Source organism: Tubulanus polymorphus, chromosome 5 (genome assembly GCF_964204645.1).
Source record: "Tubulanus polymorphus chromosome 5, tnTubPoly1.2, whole genome shotgun sequence".
In the NCBI taxonomy this organism is placed as follows: Eukaryota; Metazoa; Nemertea; class Palaeonemertea; order Tubulaniformes; family Tubulanidae; genus Tubulanus; species Tubulanus polymorphus.
In genome coordinates this window covers 7,516,641-7,535,232 of record NC_134029.1, presented here as the reverse complement: position 1 = coordinate 7,535,232, position 18,592 = coordinate 7,516,641, and the positions used below count along the sequence as shown (strand labels likewise).

General features: G+C 37.8%; 3 protein-coding genes across 5 annotated transcripts; 1 reads left to right on the top strand and 2 right to left on the bottom strand.

Annotated features, from left to right (window-relative positions):
• Positions 1-205: 205 nt before the first annotated feature.
• LOC141905990 (OCIA domain-containing protein 1-like) lies at positions 206-3,939 on the bottom strand. 2 transcript variants are annotated; one of them, XM_074795125.1, is made up of 8 exons: positions 3,840-3,939; positions 3,572-3,638; positions 3,400-3,453; positions 2,641-2,812; positions 2,063-2,217; positions 1,614-1,652; positions 904-1,170; positions 206-341 (listed from the first exon to the last, which is right to left on the bottom strand). In XM_074795125.1, the coding sequence occupies exons 1-8, from the start codon at positions 3,915-3,917 to the stop codon at positions 289-291; spliced, it is 885 nt and encodes a 294-aa protein (XP_074651226.1). In that variant the 5' UTR covers positions 3,918-3,939; the 3' UTR covers positions 206-288. The 2 variants fall into 2 exon arrangements, with proteins under 2 accessions (XP_074651226.1, XP_074651227.1); XM_074795126.1 differs by lacking the exon at positions 1,614-1,652.
• A 206-nt stretch (positions 3,940-4,145) lies between these two features.
• On the top strand, positions 4,146-6,731 carry LOC141906101 (trafficking protein particle complex subunit 2-like). The gene is made up of 5 exons (XM_074795298.1): positions 4,146-4,271; positions 4,376-4,538; positions 4,636-4,783; positions 4,932-5,017; positions 5,517-6,731. Exons 1-5 carry the CDS (start codon positions 4,228-4,230, stop codon positions 5,613-5,615), a joined length of 540 nt encoding a protein of 179 aa, XP_074651399.1. The 5' UTR covers positions 4,146-4,227; the 3' UTR covers positions 5,616-6,731.
• LOC141906100 (uncharacterized) lies at positions 6,720-17,506 on the bottom strand. 2 transcript variants are annotated; one of them, XM_074795297.1, is made up of 4 exons: positions 17,293-17,506; positions 13,309-13,363; positions 12,357-12,687; positions 6,720-9,502 (listed from the first exon to the last, which is right to left on the bottom strand). In XM_074795297.1, exons 1-4 carry the CDS (start codon positions 17,329-17,331, stop codon positions 9,151-9,153), a joined length of 777 nt encoding a protein of 258 aa, XP_074651398.1. In that variant the 5' UTR covers positions 17,332-17,506; the 3' UTR covers positions 6,720-9,150. The 2 variants fall into 2 exon arrangements, with proteins under 2 accessions (XP_074651398.1, XP_074651397.1); XM_074795296.1 differs by lacking the exon at positions 17,293-17,506 and adding an exon at positions 14,832-14,932.
• Between the last annotated feature and the right edge of the window lie 1,086 nt (positions 17,507-18,592).

Below are 18,592 nucleotides of genomic sequence, written 5' to 3'. Positions count from 1 at the left end.
AATTAGGCTCAAAAGCCTTCTAAGTTCTGTCAACTAATGATGATGAATCAATTGAGTTTACAGGCCCATGGGCATGCTCTTACACCACTGGTAAATACTACCGAGTGTGGGCCTGGTAATTGAAGGTCGCACCTATATCAAGAATGGATTCTATAGTTAACCAACTCAGCGAAAATTACCAACGAATTGAATATAATTCATTTTGGTAATCTTTATTATTTTCATAAATCATTTTATTTACAACTGGCGAAATCCACACTAATAGTAAAATTCACTACAAAAGTACACTCATTCTTCAAAAACATCACCATACTTGTTTCTTATTTTACCTACACTTTGTCCTGAAAAATTAGAAAAAAATAGGTTTTGAGAATTCAGTTTTCTCAATAAATAGGAGTGGTAAAGGTGACATCAAAACACCATGAAAGATAATATCTTAGGGGAATTTACAAAAAAAATTTCAAAAAAGATACCGGTAAGTACTGATTATAGGGTCCATACAGATCAGTCATTCCTAGATATAAGGAGTTTTTAAGGGAGTAAATTTCAAACTCTCATATGCCAATTACTGTAGAACCCCCTAAATCCGTAGTGTTTATCTCAGTAAACCATTAATTTGGAGGTTCTATAAGCAAAATCCTATCCTGTCCGATTTGGTAACCACCTAATTGGGCAACAAACCCTGGTCCCTACTGTATCAATTTAGGTGCAGTCTATTAACTGTACAACTTCAAAAATTTCTAATTGCCTTTTTCTCAAAATTGAAGGATCTTTTAAGGAATTTCTGGCATTTTGCTCAAATCAAAGGAGTTTTAAGCACCTTAAGCATTTTTCATTAAAAAGGAGTCTTTCAGGAATCAAGGAGTCGTAGGGACCCTGGATTCAATTCTTAAATTATCTTACCACTTTGATTAGTAGTAGCAGTAGATCTGGAAGAGGGTTCGTACGAACGAGGTTTAAGCGGTTGGTAAGAATCTCTCGATTGCCGAGCAGCGGCTGGGTTATATTCCGGTTTGGATCGAGCGGTAGCTTCCGGCTGCGGCGGTGATCTATTTCTATTCTGCAGACGTCGTTCGTAGTCTTCGCGATTGCGTTTCTGTAGTTCCTCGTACGAGTTATAACTAGTTGCAGGCAGTTGATCCTGTTGGCTGTTACTTCCGGTAACCTCTCCTATTGACAAAAGATAATGATTACTCAATGTTAAATCAGATTAAGTTTAAAATCAGCGTTTATACCAGAATTCTTCAGACACTGCAGGAAATGGATGATACAAATTCGGAAAAACACAATTTTCAACTGCTACCATTTGTGTGGTTATGTAGTACTACAAAAATTTTAAAAGCTAACATACACATCATAAGCGATTAACGAGTTAAAGATCATTTGTGAAGGATACCGAGATGTGACATACATGTTATAGTAAAAACACTACGCAAGGTTAAAACAATTTCATCTATTCAAAGAAAAAGCTCTTATGAATAGATAGAAAAGTGTAGTCAAGCGTATTAGCTAAAATTTTTAGCGAAAACAACCTAAAATCTAATTAGTAATTTATGCAAATCTATTAGAGGTACGCAAATACATAAATGTATACATATATGCATCTCACAAACCTTGTTGCAGTTCTTTAGAATGTTCCTTAGAATGGGTACCTGAAGCATTTTTTTACAAGTATAACATGAGGGACTACAGTAAAGCCTGCTTAGTAAACTGATCCAATGAAATTCATTCGGTTGATTGAGAGAAATCCGGATAATTCTGGGGCCAGTCCTACAGTTAAAACTTAAGCCCAGGATAAGCTTATATTGTACTGTGACCCATCGAATCAATTAAGGCTTAATCTTAAGATAAACCATCTTCTATTTTCAATTAAATGTAACTAAGGCCCCAACATTAACATTTGCGATGTGTTTGACTAAAACATTTCCATCTGAGATCAACGGATTAATCTTATTTGGATTAGATAAGCTTGACTGCTTTATCATCCATCTTAGACTCTATAAGATTTTCAATTCACTTCATGCATTCCGAACAATAAAGATTGAGGAAAACTGATGCTTACTGTCCAAAGTTGGTCGAAATCGATCATCTAATTCAGCAACAACTGGACGTCTATCTGTATCGATATTGATATTACTGTAATCATCGGGTGATGAATATAAAGACACATCACTATCAGGAATAGTAGCGGCATTCGGCTCAGCAGCTCCTGGAATCCTGAAAATGTATTCAAGTTTACCGTACCAAACCAAATCTATTTAAATGATTTCAAGTGAAAATAGGGTATGCCTAAATGTCTTAATACACATTTGATAACAAACTTTATAGAAACACTTTGTCAATGCTATGGATAATTGGCATTCATTTACTTTGAATGGGCCTACACAGGTCTGTTCTAGGTTGGCGATGTGTAACTTAAAGGTATGGAAAATCTATAATCTGGGTACGGAAAGTTAAATTGGGAAACCCGTAAGAACCCTAAATTAGGACCAGTCATTTTTGTTCAAGTTAGGTAATAATTCAAGTGAGACGATGGAATCTAAATCACATTCTTTAGCAATGGTTAACTATTATTCGTGTATGACTGATGATACGAGCATTTGAGTTAAGAGAAGGATTCTTTAAAAAAAATGCACTTACAGATTTTTCCAGGAGGAACGTTCGAACGCAGCAGCCAGCTTACTGCCTTCGATTCGACTCAGTTTTTCCCGACACTTTTCCTGATAGGATACTTTGCCCAACACGAAACCGACGAATCCTGCGCCCAAGTTCTTAAAGAACGGTCCGAAAGTCGGGTGTCCGCGAAGATGGCCTAAACAGTTGAATAAACAGTTGAAATAACTCTAGATGAATGCAGAACTGAGAAAGAGGCAGAGGGTGTCCAGGGCCAGTTTTATAGATTGGTATTAACTTTTTTGATCTTGAAATATGGATGACTCTCCCTAAATTATTTATTTGATTGAATGATTGGTTTGGTGTCCTTACAAACCCACCACACCTGCCGGGAACAAAACAGTTTCCGTTTGAAATCCGAAATCGAAGTACATCGGTAACTACAGATATAGTTTAACGGTCAAATTTACAGGATTTTTTGTTTAAATTAAAGTACCGGAATACATGACTGGAAATTTTGGCTCCAGTATTTACTCAAACTCTGGAATTCACTCTGGAATTCTGGAGTTCAATTTCAATGGGGTATTGGCAAAGCTACGCTACTGTGGCAAGCAAAATTCCACCATACCCCCTGTTCAAGTTGATACTACTCCTTAAAACTGGCCCCAGTAGCCTATGTCCAATGATCATAATCAACTGTGATTCGAGACTTGTCAGTATAACTTTTTGACCATTTCATTCTGAAAATATATGTATTATCAGTGTCGCAAGTTCGAATCAACATACCAGTTCTAACAGCATATGTAGTCAATCCCATTAGCACACAGCTTAGGGGTACACCTGAAAAATTCCAAACCATTCATTTATTATACATTTTCATCAACGCTGTCCACGACAAAAGTTAATGGACACGAACAGGCAAAATTATAGGAATTCCCATTTTGGCATTTACACTTACATCGGTACCAGAAACTTTCTCGGTTACATTCTTTTAAAACAGCAAGTTCTTCACGGGTGAATTCTAACTGTAAATTTTAGTAAAAGAATAACAATTTGTAGAGCATTTGTTTACTGTACAACATTTCCAAGTATGGGTTCCATTGGTAGGCCTAATATATCAGCCTTTCCTTCTCTCTCCGCGCATGCACCCTCTCATCATTTTATTCAGTCAGATCAAACATTGATCATTATTGGCATATTGAATGATTATTCAAAGGCCTCCTAACCTGTGGCATAGGACGAGTCCTTTGCTCTGTTTGTCGCTGAAAATTATCAGGTTGTTGCTGTTCTCTTCTGGAAGCCATTCTTACCGCTCGACGACCTTGAAATCGCTTACGCGATTAACCTGCACCGGCAGGCGACTCATCACATACACGATTAACTAATTTAGTACTTTACTCTATATTCTCCGCTTTAAAACTTTTAAGAAACTGTTTATATTCATAGAAAATGGATATTTGATGAGTTGCTTTGCTTCAGCAGCCACAACTATCGAGGATTTTGCGATTGAATATCTATTTCATTATCCGTTCATCTCGGTAATTAGTATGATTCCAATATGGCAGCTCCCATTGAAAAAACCAGGAAGTGAAAATTCTCCAAAATTCTCTATTTATGCGAAGTAAACTTATTGTTTCGGGTATAATTTTTATCATTAGGTAGGAACTAATTGATATCTTGATTTTTGTCCATTAATTATTTTGGAATTCCCGTGATTTTGATAATCATACGGTGGGCTTTGGCTTCTTCATTCTGTTTTTAGTAAGCGTCTGCCGTCTTACTTGGCTGTTGTGTGTGACTGGGTTGCTATCATCATTATTCCATCCACAATGTCGGGCACGTATTATTTTGTGATTGTTGGTCACTATGACAACCCAGTGTTTGAAATGGAATACGCACCAGCTAACCGTACTAGCGATCCTAAGGTATGCAAACTGACATAGGCCCTAAATTACGGAAAAATTCTCCTCGACAGGCCAACGATTTATTTTGTTGAATGATTGTAATTTTTTTATTTTATAGAAAGATGACCATAGACATTTGAATCAGTTCATAGCGCACGCAGCATTGGATCTTGTTGATGAAATGATGTGGACCACAAGTAATATGTACCTGAAAATTGTAGATAAATTCAACGAATGGTTTGTCTCCTCGTTTGTTACTGCTGGACATATCCTTTTAGAAATCGATCAAATATCACGATTGCTGGAGCAGATCCAGAGTTGGATTTATAGACTGGCTTTTACTTGATTTGCCTAGATATATTTGGCATATCAATTTTGTGGCATCGATTTCTTTTTTTCTTAACTTCAATCCACGTATGAGGTTTATGATGTTGCATGACGTGAAAAATGAGGACGGAATCAAGAATTTCTTCGCGGAAATGTATGAATCTTATATAAAAGTAAGTGAAATTGACTAATTGTTGGAACAGACTTTTAAGGATTTGTTACCAGTAGAGGTATTTTGTAAGCCTTAGTCAAAAGCCCTACTACAGTAAACCTCACCTAACTCGGACATGCCCAACTACAACTTTCGACTAAACAAAATCGTTTTTGTGATTTCCTGATTTATCTTTCCTGGTCCAGTTCCACAGTTCCGAATTAAGATTTAACTCATTGACGATGAACTAACTTTGACTCTCAGAGTTAACTCTAACTCACAACTGTGGAACTGGCTCCCTAACTATAACTCGGACTTCCCTTACCTCGGACCAATTTTGCTGGACTAATCCCAGTTCGTCCAAGATTACTGTACATGTAGGCCTAGATCATTTTACATGGGAATTTATATTCATAAGACACGTTTCTTGTTGATAGCATGGATACATAGCCATTTTTACCAGTTCAGTCATACAATGAAGTTGAGTTATGATGATTTTCTTAACCGCTTTTATTTTTCAGTTGACTATGAATCCGTTCTATGAGATAAACACTCCGGTTCATTCAGCAGCATTCGAAAAGAAAGCTCAAACGATAGGAAAAAAATACCTCACTGGATAACCTTACGTTTTGGACTCAGTCGTATACTCATTGGACTATGGCTGCAAAATAGGTGTGCTTAGGAAATACTTGAACTTTACGTTTCGTCACAGGTTCCTGGTGAATAGAAAAGAATTACATGAACTATGGGGAAGATTTCACGGTATTCATTTCAATATGGTTTCTTTTCACTAGCATTGCAAATTGGTCTTAATAATTTGAATTACTGAAGTGGCAATGGGACAGGCATCAGCAACTAAACTGTTATTTTGGCTTTTCACAGTCTCACACAAGTTAGATTAATTTTTTATGCAAACGACATTTGTATCTGATATAGTTTCTACTCAGACTTTTTGAGGGCATATATTCGAAATTTTGAGGGTCTTCCAGGAGACCCATAAGACCCACTGGATCTACGCCTTAGTTTGATGGGCGGGTACACGCTGTCGGATCAGGATGGAGTCCATGTCATCATATTTTGAGAGACAATTCAGTTCTAGTCATTATTATTTCCTGTTTGAAGAAACATATTTTTTGAAGAATTAGTTTTCCATCTCTCGAGATTAGGAAAAGAGGCTCGAGTGAGAATAGATAGGGTTGTGATACAACTAAGAAAGATATCTAGTTTGAATCATCGTTTTTTTGGTTTTTATTGACAAGCAAAAAATTAAACATTGAAACATTCACATATACACAGACACAATATTACCGAACATAACGATTAAATATCTAGTATATCCTACATTTTGTAATAGAAAATTTAGTCCGAATATCTGGTATGGAAGACTAAATTAATCTATTTGTGTGTTTCGATCGCACCTTTCTATTTATGAATAAGATGTTACAAAATATCTGCATTGTATTTATGTAAAATTGTTATTTTTATTTCAATCTACGCATATATATCTAAGCCTCTTGGGGCCAGTTGCTCAAAAGTTGGTTAGAGCATGGACATACAAACTAGTATCTAGTTTATACGTCCATGGTTAGAGTTAACCAGTGGATATTTGACATAGTGACAATTAAAAGTTCATTGTAACTACCGGTATGGTTTTTATCGGCCGGTTGGTTATCTTTAACCAACTTTTGAGCAACATTACTGGCCACTGTAAATTAACTCATCTCTGTATACATGAATAAACAACATAATTGAAATTAACACCGTTTTTGTCAAAATGATTATACGTTTTTGGGCGATTCTATACAATGAGCCTAGAGTCTTAACAATATAACACACAGTATGGGGATTACGAATGGGTTATAAAGGCGACCGTACACCCAAACGCATCCTCCCTCGGTAGGGATTCGAACCAGATGGCATCGCTAGATTCGGCCACGGCACGAAGCCCTGCCACACCAGACCGGGTGAGAGGAATAACATCCGCAAAGCGCGATTATACAACCTGATGGTGCTAAAAAACCATGGTTGAGGATCAAACACGAATTCCATTCTTTTCCACCCAGCCTTGAATGACCGTAGAGATCTCCCCCCCTCTCTCTCTCATCTGCTACACTAGGCATCGTACTGGCGACTATATTTACGGCGTAATTTGCATGGAAACCCGTCTCTACTTGAGCAAATCATTTACATCGTTCCTAAATATAATATAAAGGATTCTTTAATTGATATTTTTCTCCGCCGTATTATTGGATGGAAACCATCGTGCATACGTATTATCGGGTAAATACACCAATAATTCCACCACGATATAAAATGCAGTCCCTCTATATTTTCCATTGTATAAAAAACTAGACTCCTAGCTGTTTTTCGGAGTTTTGCTCAGAGGTGTGGTCCCAGGTAGACAATCAACGAATTACTATTTTTGTGATACACGACAAAAGGCTATGCATGCTATAAAATCCGAACCTATGCTTTATTTAACACAACGTTACCAAAAAGGTAGGTTCTGCTATAATATTTTGTGCGCGAATAATGGCGGGAACCTGGCGCGAACCAACCCTTCCATAAGTTCAACATCTTCATCCTGAACAAAACTCGGAACAGTGCCAAGATAGAATGTACATTTGAATTGCGCATATAGATATAAATGAATTAAGCCAAACTGCAGGGCTATCGCCGACACTATTTTCTCATCACGTCACGCCTTTTTCGTAGACAGTACTTGCAGCGTCGACGACCCAGGAAGACAATAAGCGCACATTTTAGATTATATTACCCGGGCCTGGTTTATAGACTGGTATTATCTTTAACCCGGGGGTTAACGCAATTGAAAGTGAATTAAAACGGGTAGAAATTAACACTAGTTTATAAAACCGGGCCTAGAGACTAGAAATGTCAGCCGCGATCACACGGAGACGATTTGGCCCGAGCCAAATTGGCGCGGATCAGACCCGAGTCAAATTAAGCCCTTGCCTAATTAGAGCGCGCATTCACACGTAAACCACTCACTCGATATTAAACAATACTTAAACATAGCGAAGTGAGTCACTTCCGGAACCGGAATAATTTGACCCGTGCTTAAATTTGGCTCGGGCCTGGTACGACGTTTTTTGGCCGGGCCAAAAGCGCTCGTGTGGTCGCGGCTATAATTTCAGCCTCCCATGATTTAGAACGATACTTTATCAATATCGAGTTCGAATGAATTTATTCATAATATATAATATATAATGTTCGTCGTCCCGAAGTGGTCTGTGTGATAGGTGTCCCCCGCCGCAACATTTCCGCAGCTTTCATATATCATTCAAACATTTCAACTTTCCATTTCCTAGATATTCTTTTAGCGTCGAATTGGAATTTCATTTTATCTTTTCATAGCGTTAGTTCACATTCAAACTTAGCGAACTTTTCATTCATCAATAGCCAAACATAACTCTCTCGAGAAATCTACTAATGATTCCGATGTACTACAATCTACAGCTGGTGTTTCGGTCCTCTGATCTCCAAAGCTATAGCACACATACATATATTTATAATTATATCATATGATATTTTTATATACACATTGATAATTGCATCACAACACGTTTTCTCCGTATAACCATTGTTAAATCCTGAGAGACAAGATTCCGTCCAGTGTTTCGTTAAAAAATCAGTAAATTTTAAAAGCAGTATTCGAGTATCAGCTCTATGTATGCATCGACGGCCCCAGCAAAAATACGTATAGGCTAAACTTTCGTGAGAAGCTGCAAATAAATCCATAGCGATAACAGTGAAAATCATTTAAAGTCTGAACTCCAATGTACCACTGAGAACTCAGTCGGCAAGAGCCACAGTTTATTTTTGCGGAATATTTTCCATTTTTGAATTTGCGATATGGCATCGCGTCGCCGATTCTGTTCACCAGCGAGGTATTCTAGAACATATAGCCATCACCGATTCTTCAAGCCGTATGATATATTGAAAATACATGTACATAACATCATTATTCATGGAGGAATAATAACGATAAGCGTGAACACAAAAAGGAGATCTTTAGAGATTGGTAAGATGGTAGTCATTCATCATACGCCATAAATCACCATAGGGGGCATAGAGCACAGCACCACAGATTTATTTCAAATCTATACTTTTTGGTGGGACGACGGACGCGCGTTGTCATTCCCACGTGATCGGATTACGATGCCTAGGCGGAGGGGCGCTGCGGCATCGTCTGATCGGATACGTCGCGTATCGCATGTCTATGATCGGGTAATTCCGCGTTCTTTCGTTGATTTTCAGTTTTTCGATGGTAAGGTTTTCGGACACCCATTCCGGGTTGATGATAAAGTCTCGTTTCGCTTTGCCGTGCGGTTTGAATAGACCTCCCTCGTAGTGGTACTGTTTGCCGTCTTTGCTCATTTTAGTCGGTGTCGTGTGCTCACTGTAAGACTTCACCGTCGGGAATTTGCTCATTTTACCAGTTATCGGGTAATGGATGTAATGCGCTGTTAATGGGCGTTTTTTCGGTCTGAAATGGAAAAAAAATATTTTTTTCAGAAATTAGATTTTCAAATCCGTACATCCCTCGAGAAATCCTCCATATCGCACCATCTTCAAAACAACCGAACTAACTGACTAATACATGTATTATATTTGTCAACGGTTCTTCTTTGACATCGCCCTAAGCGTGAAGATAAGATATGAACGCTATTTTTGGGGGGATTTACGGGATGCTGTCCGGTGTCCGGACTCCTGCCTTCCCATTGAGGTTGCCCTTTTCGTCAGGACAGAACTAGTTTAAACCAGGAAATTTGACGCTCATTCTCTCGGGATTCCCATCTTCAAGGATATATTTCTTCAAGAATATCTTAACACGGAGGATGGGACCCCGCCACTGGCATTTGAGATGGCTACTTAAATGTATTTTTCTTTCTTTTGCACATCGGCCTTCAAAATTTTCTAGAACCGCCCCTGTTATTTTCCCCTTTCGCTGGCGCACTCAACAGCCTTAAAGCATAAAACTATACAAGTTTTCGGGTAAGAATAATCTTTATTGGGTAGTTTTCCCCTAGCGTATATAGTTTTCCCCCAATCTCTATAGTGAGTGGGTTTACATGGCAAATCCATTTTTTCTGAATTAGAAAATATTGATGATATTGCTATAAATCGTCTCATTCCACTACACACAGCCCATTCAGCACCTATAATATAGCATTCAATGAACTAGGCACTTATAAATAATTCAGAACGGAAGCCGCAATAAAGTCCTGTCGATCAATCCAAGTCAAGTCACGTTTTAAACTACATTCCAATATCATGATTTACGACGCTCATACAAAATACATTACATTCACATTACGCAACTTGACTACATTTTTGGCTTGTTTATTATTTCCCAGCAGTTGGAATTTACTTGAACAAAATAATATCTGAATGAAATGACGCAGACAGTTCATTAGGTTCAACATTTTCTTCTATTTCTAAAATCCTAGGGCCAGTTTTATAGACTGATATTACCTTTAACCCGAGGGCAAACTCAATTGAAAATGAGTTAAGTTAGCCCCCAGGTTAAAGGTAATACCAGTCTATATAACCGGGCTCAAGCTTTTTTCACCTCCAGTAAGAATATATAGAAACTACCAAGTCACCAGGCCCTTCACACCCAAAGGAAATACAGACTGAAAGCTTTTGAAGGACGGGCATTTACCATTTTAGCACCTCGTCTGTGGAATTCATTACCTTCTAACATGAGAGCTGCACCGGACGTTCCAACTTTCAGGAAATACTTAATGACCTTTCTAATCAAAAGAGTCCACCTGCACCTCTGGACATTGAAACCAAATGCAATATGGTGCTCTATAAATGACTTTTTTATTTGATTGATTGAACCAATTTAGCTTTTTGTACTGAATCCTGTGCTGTATTCATTCTGTTAAAAATGTTTGGTTTTGAAGAGTAAAATCTTTTTTGCGTGCTTTCATATCAATAGTAACAAAATCCTCTTTATGTATTTTCGATAGTAATTATTTCCTCCTTAACGACGATCCTCAAAAATTCCTACAACCCCGTGCGTCGCGGATTCCTCCTAACCTTATTTACCGCGACAGCAATATCACTCGATACAGCATCAGAAGAATCAAATCGTTTTTTTCTTGTTATCAGAACGGGAAAAGGGATACTGTCTGTTGTTCGCCGGCGCGGAGATATAACACTGAGTTCAGGCACTGATGGATGACGTTAAACTGCCAAACGAGAAAACATCGACAGCTAATAGCAAAACCTCCTTCTCCTTCAGCTAATATACGAGAGGAGTATATAATACCGCAACCTGTTTCACTGGAATTTCAAAAATCTCGGCTAGGTCTCCCATCCTAAATACTTCGATTAGCTTAATACATACTTTTGAGATGTTACAACGTGGAACAGTCTCTAGGATTTCTGTAATTAAACTTTGTGTAAAATTTCGATAAGATGAATATCATTTTCTGGGCCCGGTTTTATAGACTGGTATTACCTATAACCCGAGGGCTAACTCAACTCATTTTCAATTGAGTTAGCCCTCGGCCTAAAGGTAATTCCACTCTTTAAAACTGGTCCCTGAGTTATAAGATGCGGGTCATCTATATTGAAAATGATTGTTTTTATGATCATCAATCATTTTCGTTTGCCCCATCTAGGTTTATACCTGCGACCAGCTTTAGCGATATGGACGTAAGATAAAACCGGGTTTATTTTATATCGGTCAATCTAAAAAAAAGTATTGGGACTGCGTTTCTTGAACTGATCCCTGTGAACACTATTCTAGCCGTTGTTTCCGCGAACCCGTAACAACGACTGGTATTCAGACATTAAGTGAGTACAGAATACATCACCGTTCCAGATAATATTACGGAATCTTGGTAAATGACGGAATAAATCATCAGAACTGGGATGAGAATTTGAAATCGTATATCATTTTCGAGAACGTTCGTCTGCGACGAGTATATGTCACACCGTCGTCGATTCAGTTCTTCGGCGATGAATCAGGAGCCGCTGAAACTGATGCTGCAGTTCCAGTCACAATCTCACGATACTCCTAACAACAAATCGATTAATGAGTTCCTGAACACCAGTCGATTGATGATGTTAAACTTCACTCGACTGTAAAGTCGCATCAATGCATTTTCACCGCCACGGGAATTAAATCATTCACTCTATATTCTATCGTGCATCATAAACGTTGAACGTAGTACCTAATAACTGTATAGATTAATACATTTTGAATCCAAGTATCTTTTTGGAAAATTATATTGTTACACCGACCAGACCGAGCATTTCCAACCCTGACAGCAAGTATAAATATATCCGGATTTCCGATATTTCGTTATGTTACAAAAACCTACCTGAGCGCATTTATGCGAGCGTTATCCACTTTTAGGGGGTTCAATTTTTCCAAATCGAGCGATATAGTCGATGGAACGGACATCGTACGAGTCGGCCGTACCGCACGAGCTGATCGTGCCGACCTGAGTCTGGGTGTGACCGCCGACCTGTTCGGCAGTTTATGCGTGTAAAGCGAAGATACAGACGACAGACTACTGTAAGGCCGCGACGGTGGAGGTGGTTTTTCTGCAGCCGGTTCCTCCTCGGCCGCCGTGTTCTCTTCACTCCGACGATGCGTTAGATAAGAATTCATGGCCTTTTGCATGATATAATCGTATTCTTGCTCCATATCTGTGAACGAAGAACGATATATTCGAAATGAATAGCGTAGATCACTTACCTAGCATTACGACATACAGAACGCCGCCATTTTCACGACCGATGTCTAGTTGTTTAGAGAATGCTGATGATGATCGATTTAGCTAAATTTATGCGAGAATATTCGCATTTGCTGAGTTGAACTGCTGAGATCCGGCTGTTCCTGTTACCTAGCAACAGCGCTCAGACAGTTTCCAGCGTGAGTCTTTATGAGTTGACAATGTACCTCGCGAAGGGCGAGGCGATCATATTCTATAAAGGACACGCAAACTCTGCCGAAAGGTTAATCAATTCTGGGCACGGGATCTCATCTTCGAAGCCGTATTTTCTTCGTTGTTTTAGTGATCAAAGCGATCAAGAGATGGCGAATGTGGACGATGCGCTTTTGCCGAAAGACATATTTTTCTTCCAGAATTTGAAATACGCTTATGAAAGTATTCTCTTAGAAAACTCAGAAAAATACACTTCATTCTCTCAAATGTGAATTATCCCTCAATTAGAATGATTGTTTTGTGGAGTTTTATTGATTTATTACTTTAAACGCGAGAAAGGCATTTAAAGCTTAACATAGTACTGCCGTTCTGAACTACTTACCATATCCGGTGGCAGTTTTAGGTCCACTGTCCATAAAGCCAACTGGAGGAGCATTCTAGAAAAAATGGAGATCATAGAAATTGTCATTCCTTTCTGGAAGCCTACATAATTTAGAAAATTATTTTGTGAAAGGAAGAATAAGAAATACATGTTTCGTTGATGATCGAAGGGTTGTAGGCTTACATATGTAATTCGATGCAATCCGAACAATTTTGTTTTATTAAATATCAGTTTATTTGCACCCTGTGGGTTCCTTTTATTTTCTAGAACGAGTTTACACGTTTATAATACACCGCTGGAACGTTTCCAGAACCGTAAAATAACGTCTGCTAAAAATCTCACGACGAAGTAACACTATAGCGGGGTTACGTATAGAAATAGAAATAGAATTTTTACAGTGTGCTGCCGTATATATTTCTGATGTCCCAACATGGACAACTACCTTTTATACTAATGTAATAACTCGTCTGTATTAGTATAGCACACAAAAGGAAAGTTCCTAATTAGTGCCAATTTACGACCGATAAATATACAGCCTACACTTAGCCTTTGCAAACTTTCAGTCAAAGATAAATTCATATAACGGTCAACATTTGCCGAAAGTTTATGATTGGTTCTGTTTCAACTCGACCAAAGAAGTTCTCTCTGCCTTTTAAGAACATTTCTCGTGGGAAAGTATTAATTAAATCAATTCGATAAACGCGTTCGCAATTTTATTACTTTTGATTGTATAAATATTGCGTGGTTCATGAACCATACGAAAATGGCGCCTCTTTTCAGTTGATGCTTTATGCGACGTGCAGGCGGAATTACGGAAATGAAAAGTTCCCGTTACCAATCTAGTCTTTATCCAACCGTATAGTCTGTACGTTTATGCAGAATTTCAAATCTTATTACAACAGCTAATATGGAATATAGTTCACATTGCGGGTGTTTTTCGATATCCACGATATGCCGAGCCAATCTGCCCGGTTGAAAGTTGACTGTTATGTCCTATATAAACGTAAACTTGAATTCGCTAGTAAACAACTAGAACCATTACATCTGAGTTTATAGAATATTTGAGGCTCTAGTATTTGAGAAAATAATACACTGATCAACATGTTTTTGAAACGAAGCCAATCCGTTAGCTATCGTGGTCTTTTTTTTAATCTGAGATCTTTTCCGTTGTTTGATTTAGTCATGACATTTCCGCATGTCAATCATATATTTCCTTCATATTTGATGAGAAATAAAAAGATCTATCATCCTTTTCTCTATACGCCGAGATCTCGGCAGAATACCGATTATGGCGATGGGAACTGGACCGGAAGTGAGTACTTTATTTCCACGAATCTAATCGGCTTAATTCATTGTATTTCTATCATATAAAAACCAGCAAAATAAGACGATCGATTACGTTGTGTTTGCACAATCGAATGTTTTTACGCACAGATTTGTCTCGCAAAGCAAGACGCATTTTTGTAATTGACTTTTTACTTATCGATAACTACTACCAACCATGTCGTTATGACAGTACATACCGTTTCAAGGTCCAACTTGTAAGGCGATTGCATTTTATCATTCTTCATTTATAACTTCAATTATAACGCGGTAGTATCCTTCTGTATCTGTTATGAGGTAACGGCTAATTTTGCAGCAAGCTATCCAGACAACTACGCATTATAGGGGTTTTTCTTTTGTCTCAGGGTCGTCTGCTATATTATTCTAAAAATCGCCCGCGATAATGCTTGAAGTTTTAACGCGAACCGGTCCCTTTCAGTAAGAAGTATAGACAACTACAGTTCCACATGTGGCCACCCGCACACAATAAACAATACTGTCTCAAAATTGTCTTATAATAATCTCTTACAACAGCAAATTGTAACGGGTTATTATTTTTGTATGGTGATTGACCAATCTGGAAATCCAATTCGTTTAAGCAGTATACAATGATCTATGTACAATTTGGTAACCCGACAATTCAGAAATGGGGACATTCTTAATCGAATTTGAAAACCTCCGGTGTTAATTCACGAAGTTTTAATGAGTTATATCTAGCTAGTTAGACTATATAATAAACTGAATTAAAACGACGAGTGAAATATGATTAATAATGTATTAAATGAATTTCGGATCTGATATCGATTCGGAATCGCTATAGTGTAATGCAACCTTCCAATAGAGTAAAATAGACCTGACCACGAGTGATGTAAATGTTGCTAAGAGGGCTGCGGTATAAATAATGTCTTTATGATTATGGATGTAATCCGCCTCATTGAACGAAGCTCCCGTTTCAGAAGTTACCTTTAGTTATTCAGAAAATTGTCTTACACGTATTCATTGGATTCGTCTTTGAAAAAACAAACAAACATTGTTATATATGATATTAAAACCCACTATACGTATGTACAAATTTAGAAAAATAAAAGTTGAAAATTAAGAACGTCATCTTCTTCTATCATCGTCAGGCTCTCTCTTACGAGAGTTCGAAACGTTGTGTCCTTCGTACATACGCATAAGGTCTTAATTATAAACCCTTCTCCACGTCTGAGTGGCGCTATTCTATAACCAACATTTTATATGAAAAGAAAATTAGAACGATTCAATGCATTCAGTGCCTGACGGATGCTTAATCTCTGAACTATTTTGGTTGAAAAATTCTCAAATATCTTTTACCTGAGAAATTCAAAACCTACAATGTCTCCGGTATTAACCTTATCGGGAGAAAGTGCGGTAAACCAGATGAATGAAAACATCCACGGAATGAAAATTCAAAATATGTATGATGGAAACCACATATGGTTTTGTTAATAATGATGAAAAATACACCTATTTCTTACCACTGACGTCTGCGGCGAGGCTGCTTCGCCTATAACACTCAAGGGGGTATAACGATTCAACTGACTCCTGAACATATTTCTTGTCATTTTGCGAGAGACCGATGTAATCGGACCAGTAATCCAAAAACAGATGTATAATATATATATATAACGTTAATTGCCTTTCTTCGTGCGGAATACCGGTATCATAATAAGAATAATGTTAATTTGAAACAATAAATCGTTGCCGTAACCTCTTGCCGCAAGGATGTCAATCGCAAATCCAAAAGTAGCCTTGCAAACACGAAAAATACATTCTGCCAGTTATTAGATTTTGATCGAAGCCGCGCGTTCGTGTCAAATCCGTGAACTATATTCACGTGAAAAATGCCTTTTCTGACAGGTAACTGACAGAGACAGAGCGCGCGGTAGCCAGGCAAGCACTAGTGATACATGTCGCTCAATGCACACCGACGACATGATATATTGAAACCTAGATAAACCGAATATCAATACCTATTTACTTCTTTGATCGATCTCGACAACTAGCTTCGCCTTTTAAAAGCGCGCCTAATAGAAAAGAATTTCGTTTTTTATTCATACGCCGCCCGAACTGAGATCGGACAAAAGCCCGGCAGTACTTCCTGAATGCGGTTAGTTATTTATTGCAAATCGGAGACGTTTTTTTTTTCTAAATTCTGACTTGTTGAAAAGAAAACTGTTTGCAACGAATATGGATTCTTTTATTCGACGATAATAGTTGGAAAATTTTTTATATTCAAGCGTTTGATGAAAAGATAACTGAAGACATAATTATGTGAATCGAATATAGATCCCAGCCCACGGATAAACGCTTAAGGGCTATTTGTTTTTTTGTGGCGCAAATGAAATACTCAATTCCTTCCAACTGTGTTTGATAATGCAAAATTCAATAATCTACCAATAGAACGGTCTTAAAATAAAAATTTCAGAACTAATCTTAACAGCTCACTATCAATATAGCAATAAATTGCATGTGCCTAATTGACTAGAGGCCAGTTGCACGGTCACGACTTGCATTTAAGACGAGTCTAAGACCAACTTAGTTCTATAGCCAATCTTAAAGTTTCTTCTCTTAGATTTCTCATTAGAAACTCTTCCGCCTCGACCGCTTTTATAGTATTGAATTAAAACAATGCCTTACCTGATTCGACAGAAAGATATTGAGTAAAACTTTAGGCATGTTGTTTAAATCGACGAATATCTCGTTCTATCCTTTCAGCCGATTCACTGTTGGGCCATACACTGAGACAACCGAAAATTATAGATATTCTCAAAGATTTTCTCAAAATATGCTCAATGTGCCAAAAGATGTCTTGTCCTAACCGACGTTCCTGTTAATTTAATGCGCTAAAAGATATCGGTAAACTTGTCTTCCACGAGAGGTGTTCGCCACCACTCTAATCCGCTCGATCCGGTTGAGTTTCGAAGTGGGATTACGAAAATATCTTCGCTGATTTACGGGACAAATACGAGCCATAATTGAGAGAATGATTTAGATCTGTCCCTTTTTAATTCGAACAAATACATAATTGCCCGTCTCTGTATAGAGTCGTATTGTTTGCACGTTTTTCAATGGTCTTCAATCTGATATCGATAGTGGTTTTTATTTAATTTCTAATTCAGTCGATGTATACGGTGCGTTCAACGGGTAATTCGGGGGTAAAAGGTGACGGTACTGTTTCGAAGAAAACAAGGAAAGTTATGGGTGAAAATGCAAAGTATATAACGCGTGGCGTATGTGTGATTATTTAGAAACTTCCTAATGCATTCACCGTATACATGTATATCGAATGTATCTAATGCTGGTATTTACCTTTCCCGATGTAGCAGACTTTCGAGCGAAGACAGCAGAAGATGGTCTCTGTGGTGCTGGGGTATTTGTCTGTTTTTCGCGTTTGATAACTCGTTGCATTCTACCGTCTTTACCAGTGAGAAGAATCAAGAAATCCTTGTATTCTAAGTTGCTATAGGTAACCCCCTCCCCGGAAAAATCCCACAAGGTGAAAATCCCCCCTGGTCTTTAGAGAAAGTGACAACTCATAGTAGTCACTTTTTATAAAGAAATATAGGTTAAAAGTAACGATGAAAGATGAAATATCTATGTACATGTATTCCTAAATATTGTGATAGAACGTTTTATCAAGTTATTATACTCTAGTTTGATAGAAAAGTGAATATGGGGACATTTTTACCAGGGGGATTTTTACTGGGGGGATATTTACCGGGGGGAATTTTACCTGTTACCATGTATATCATGGGTGGTGTATGAAGAAAAGAAAATAATCTTTGGCAAATAATATATTCAAATGAACCAAATTTATAAGATTTTATTCACTTTGGTGGAAAATATATTTCGAATAATGGAATAATAAATTCATAAAGTGTGTATTTCTTTTGATTACAAGGTCACTTGATAGATATCAACGACATTGCCATGCGGC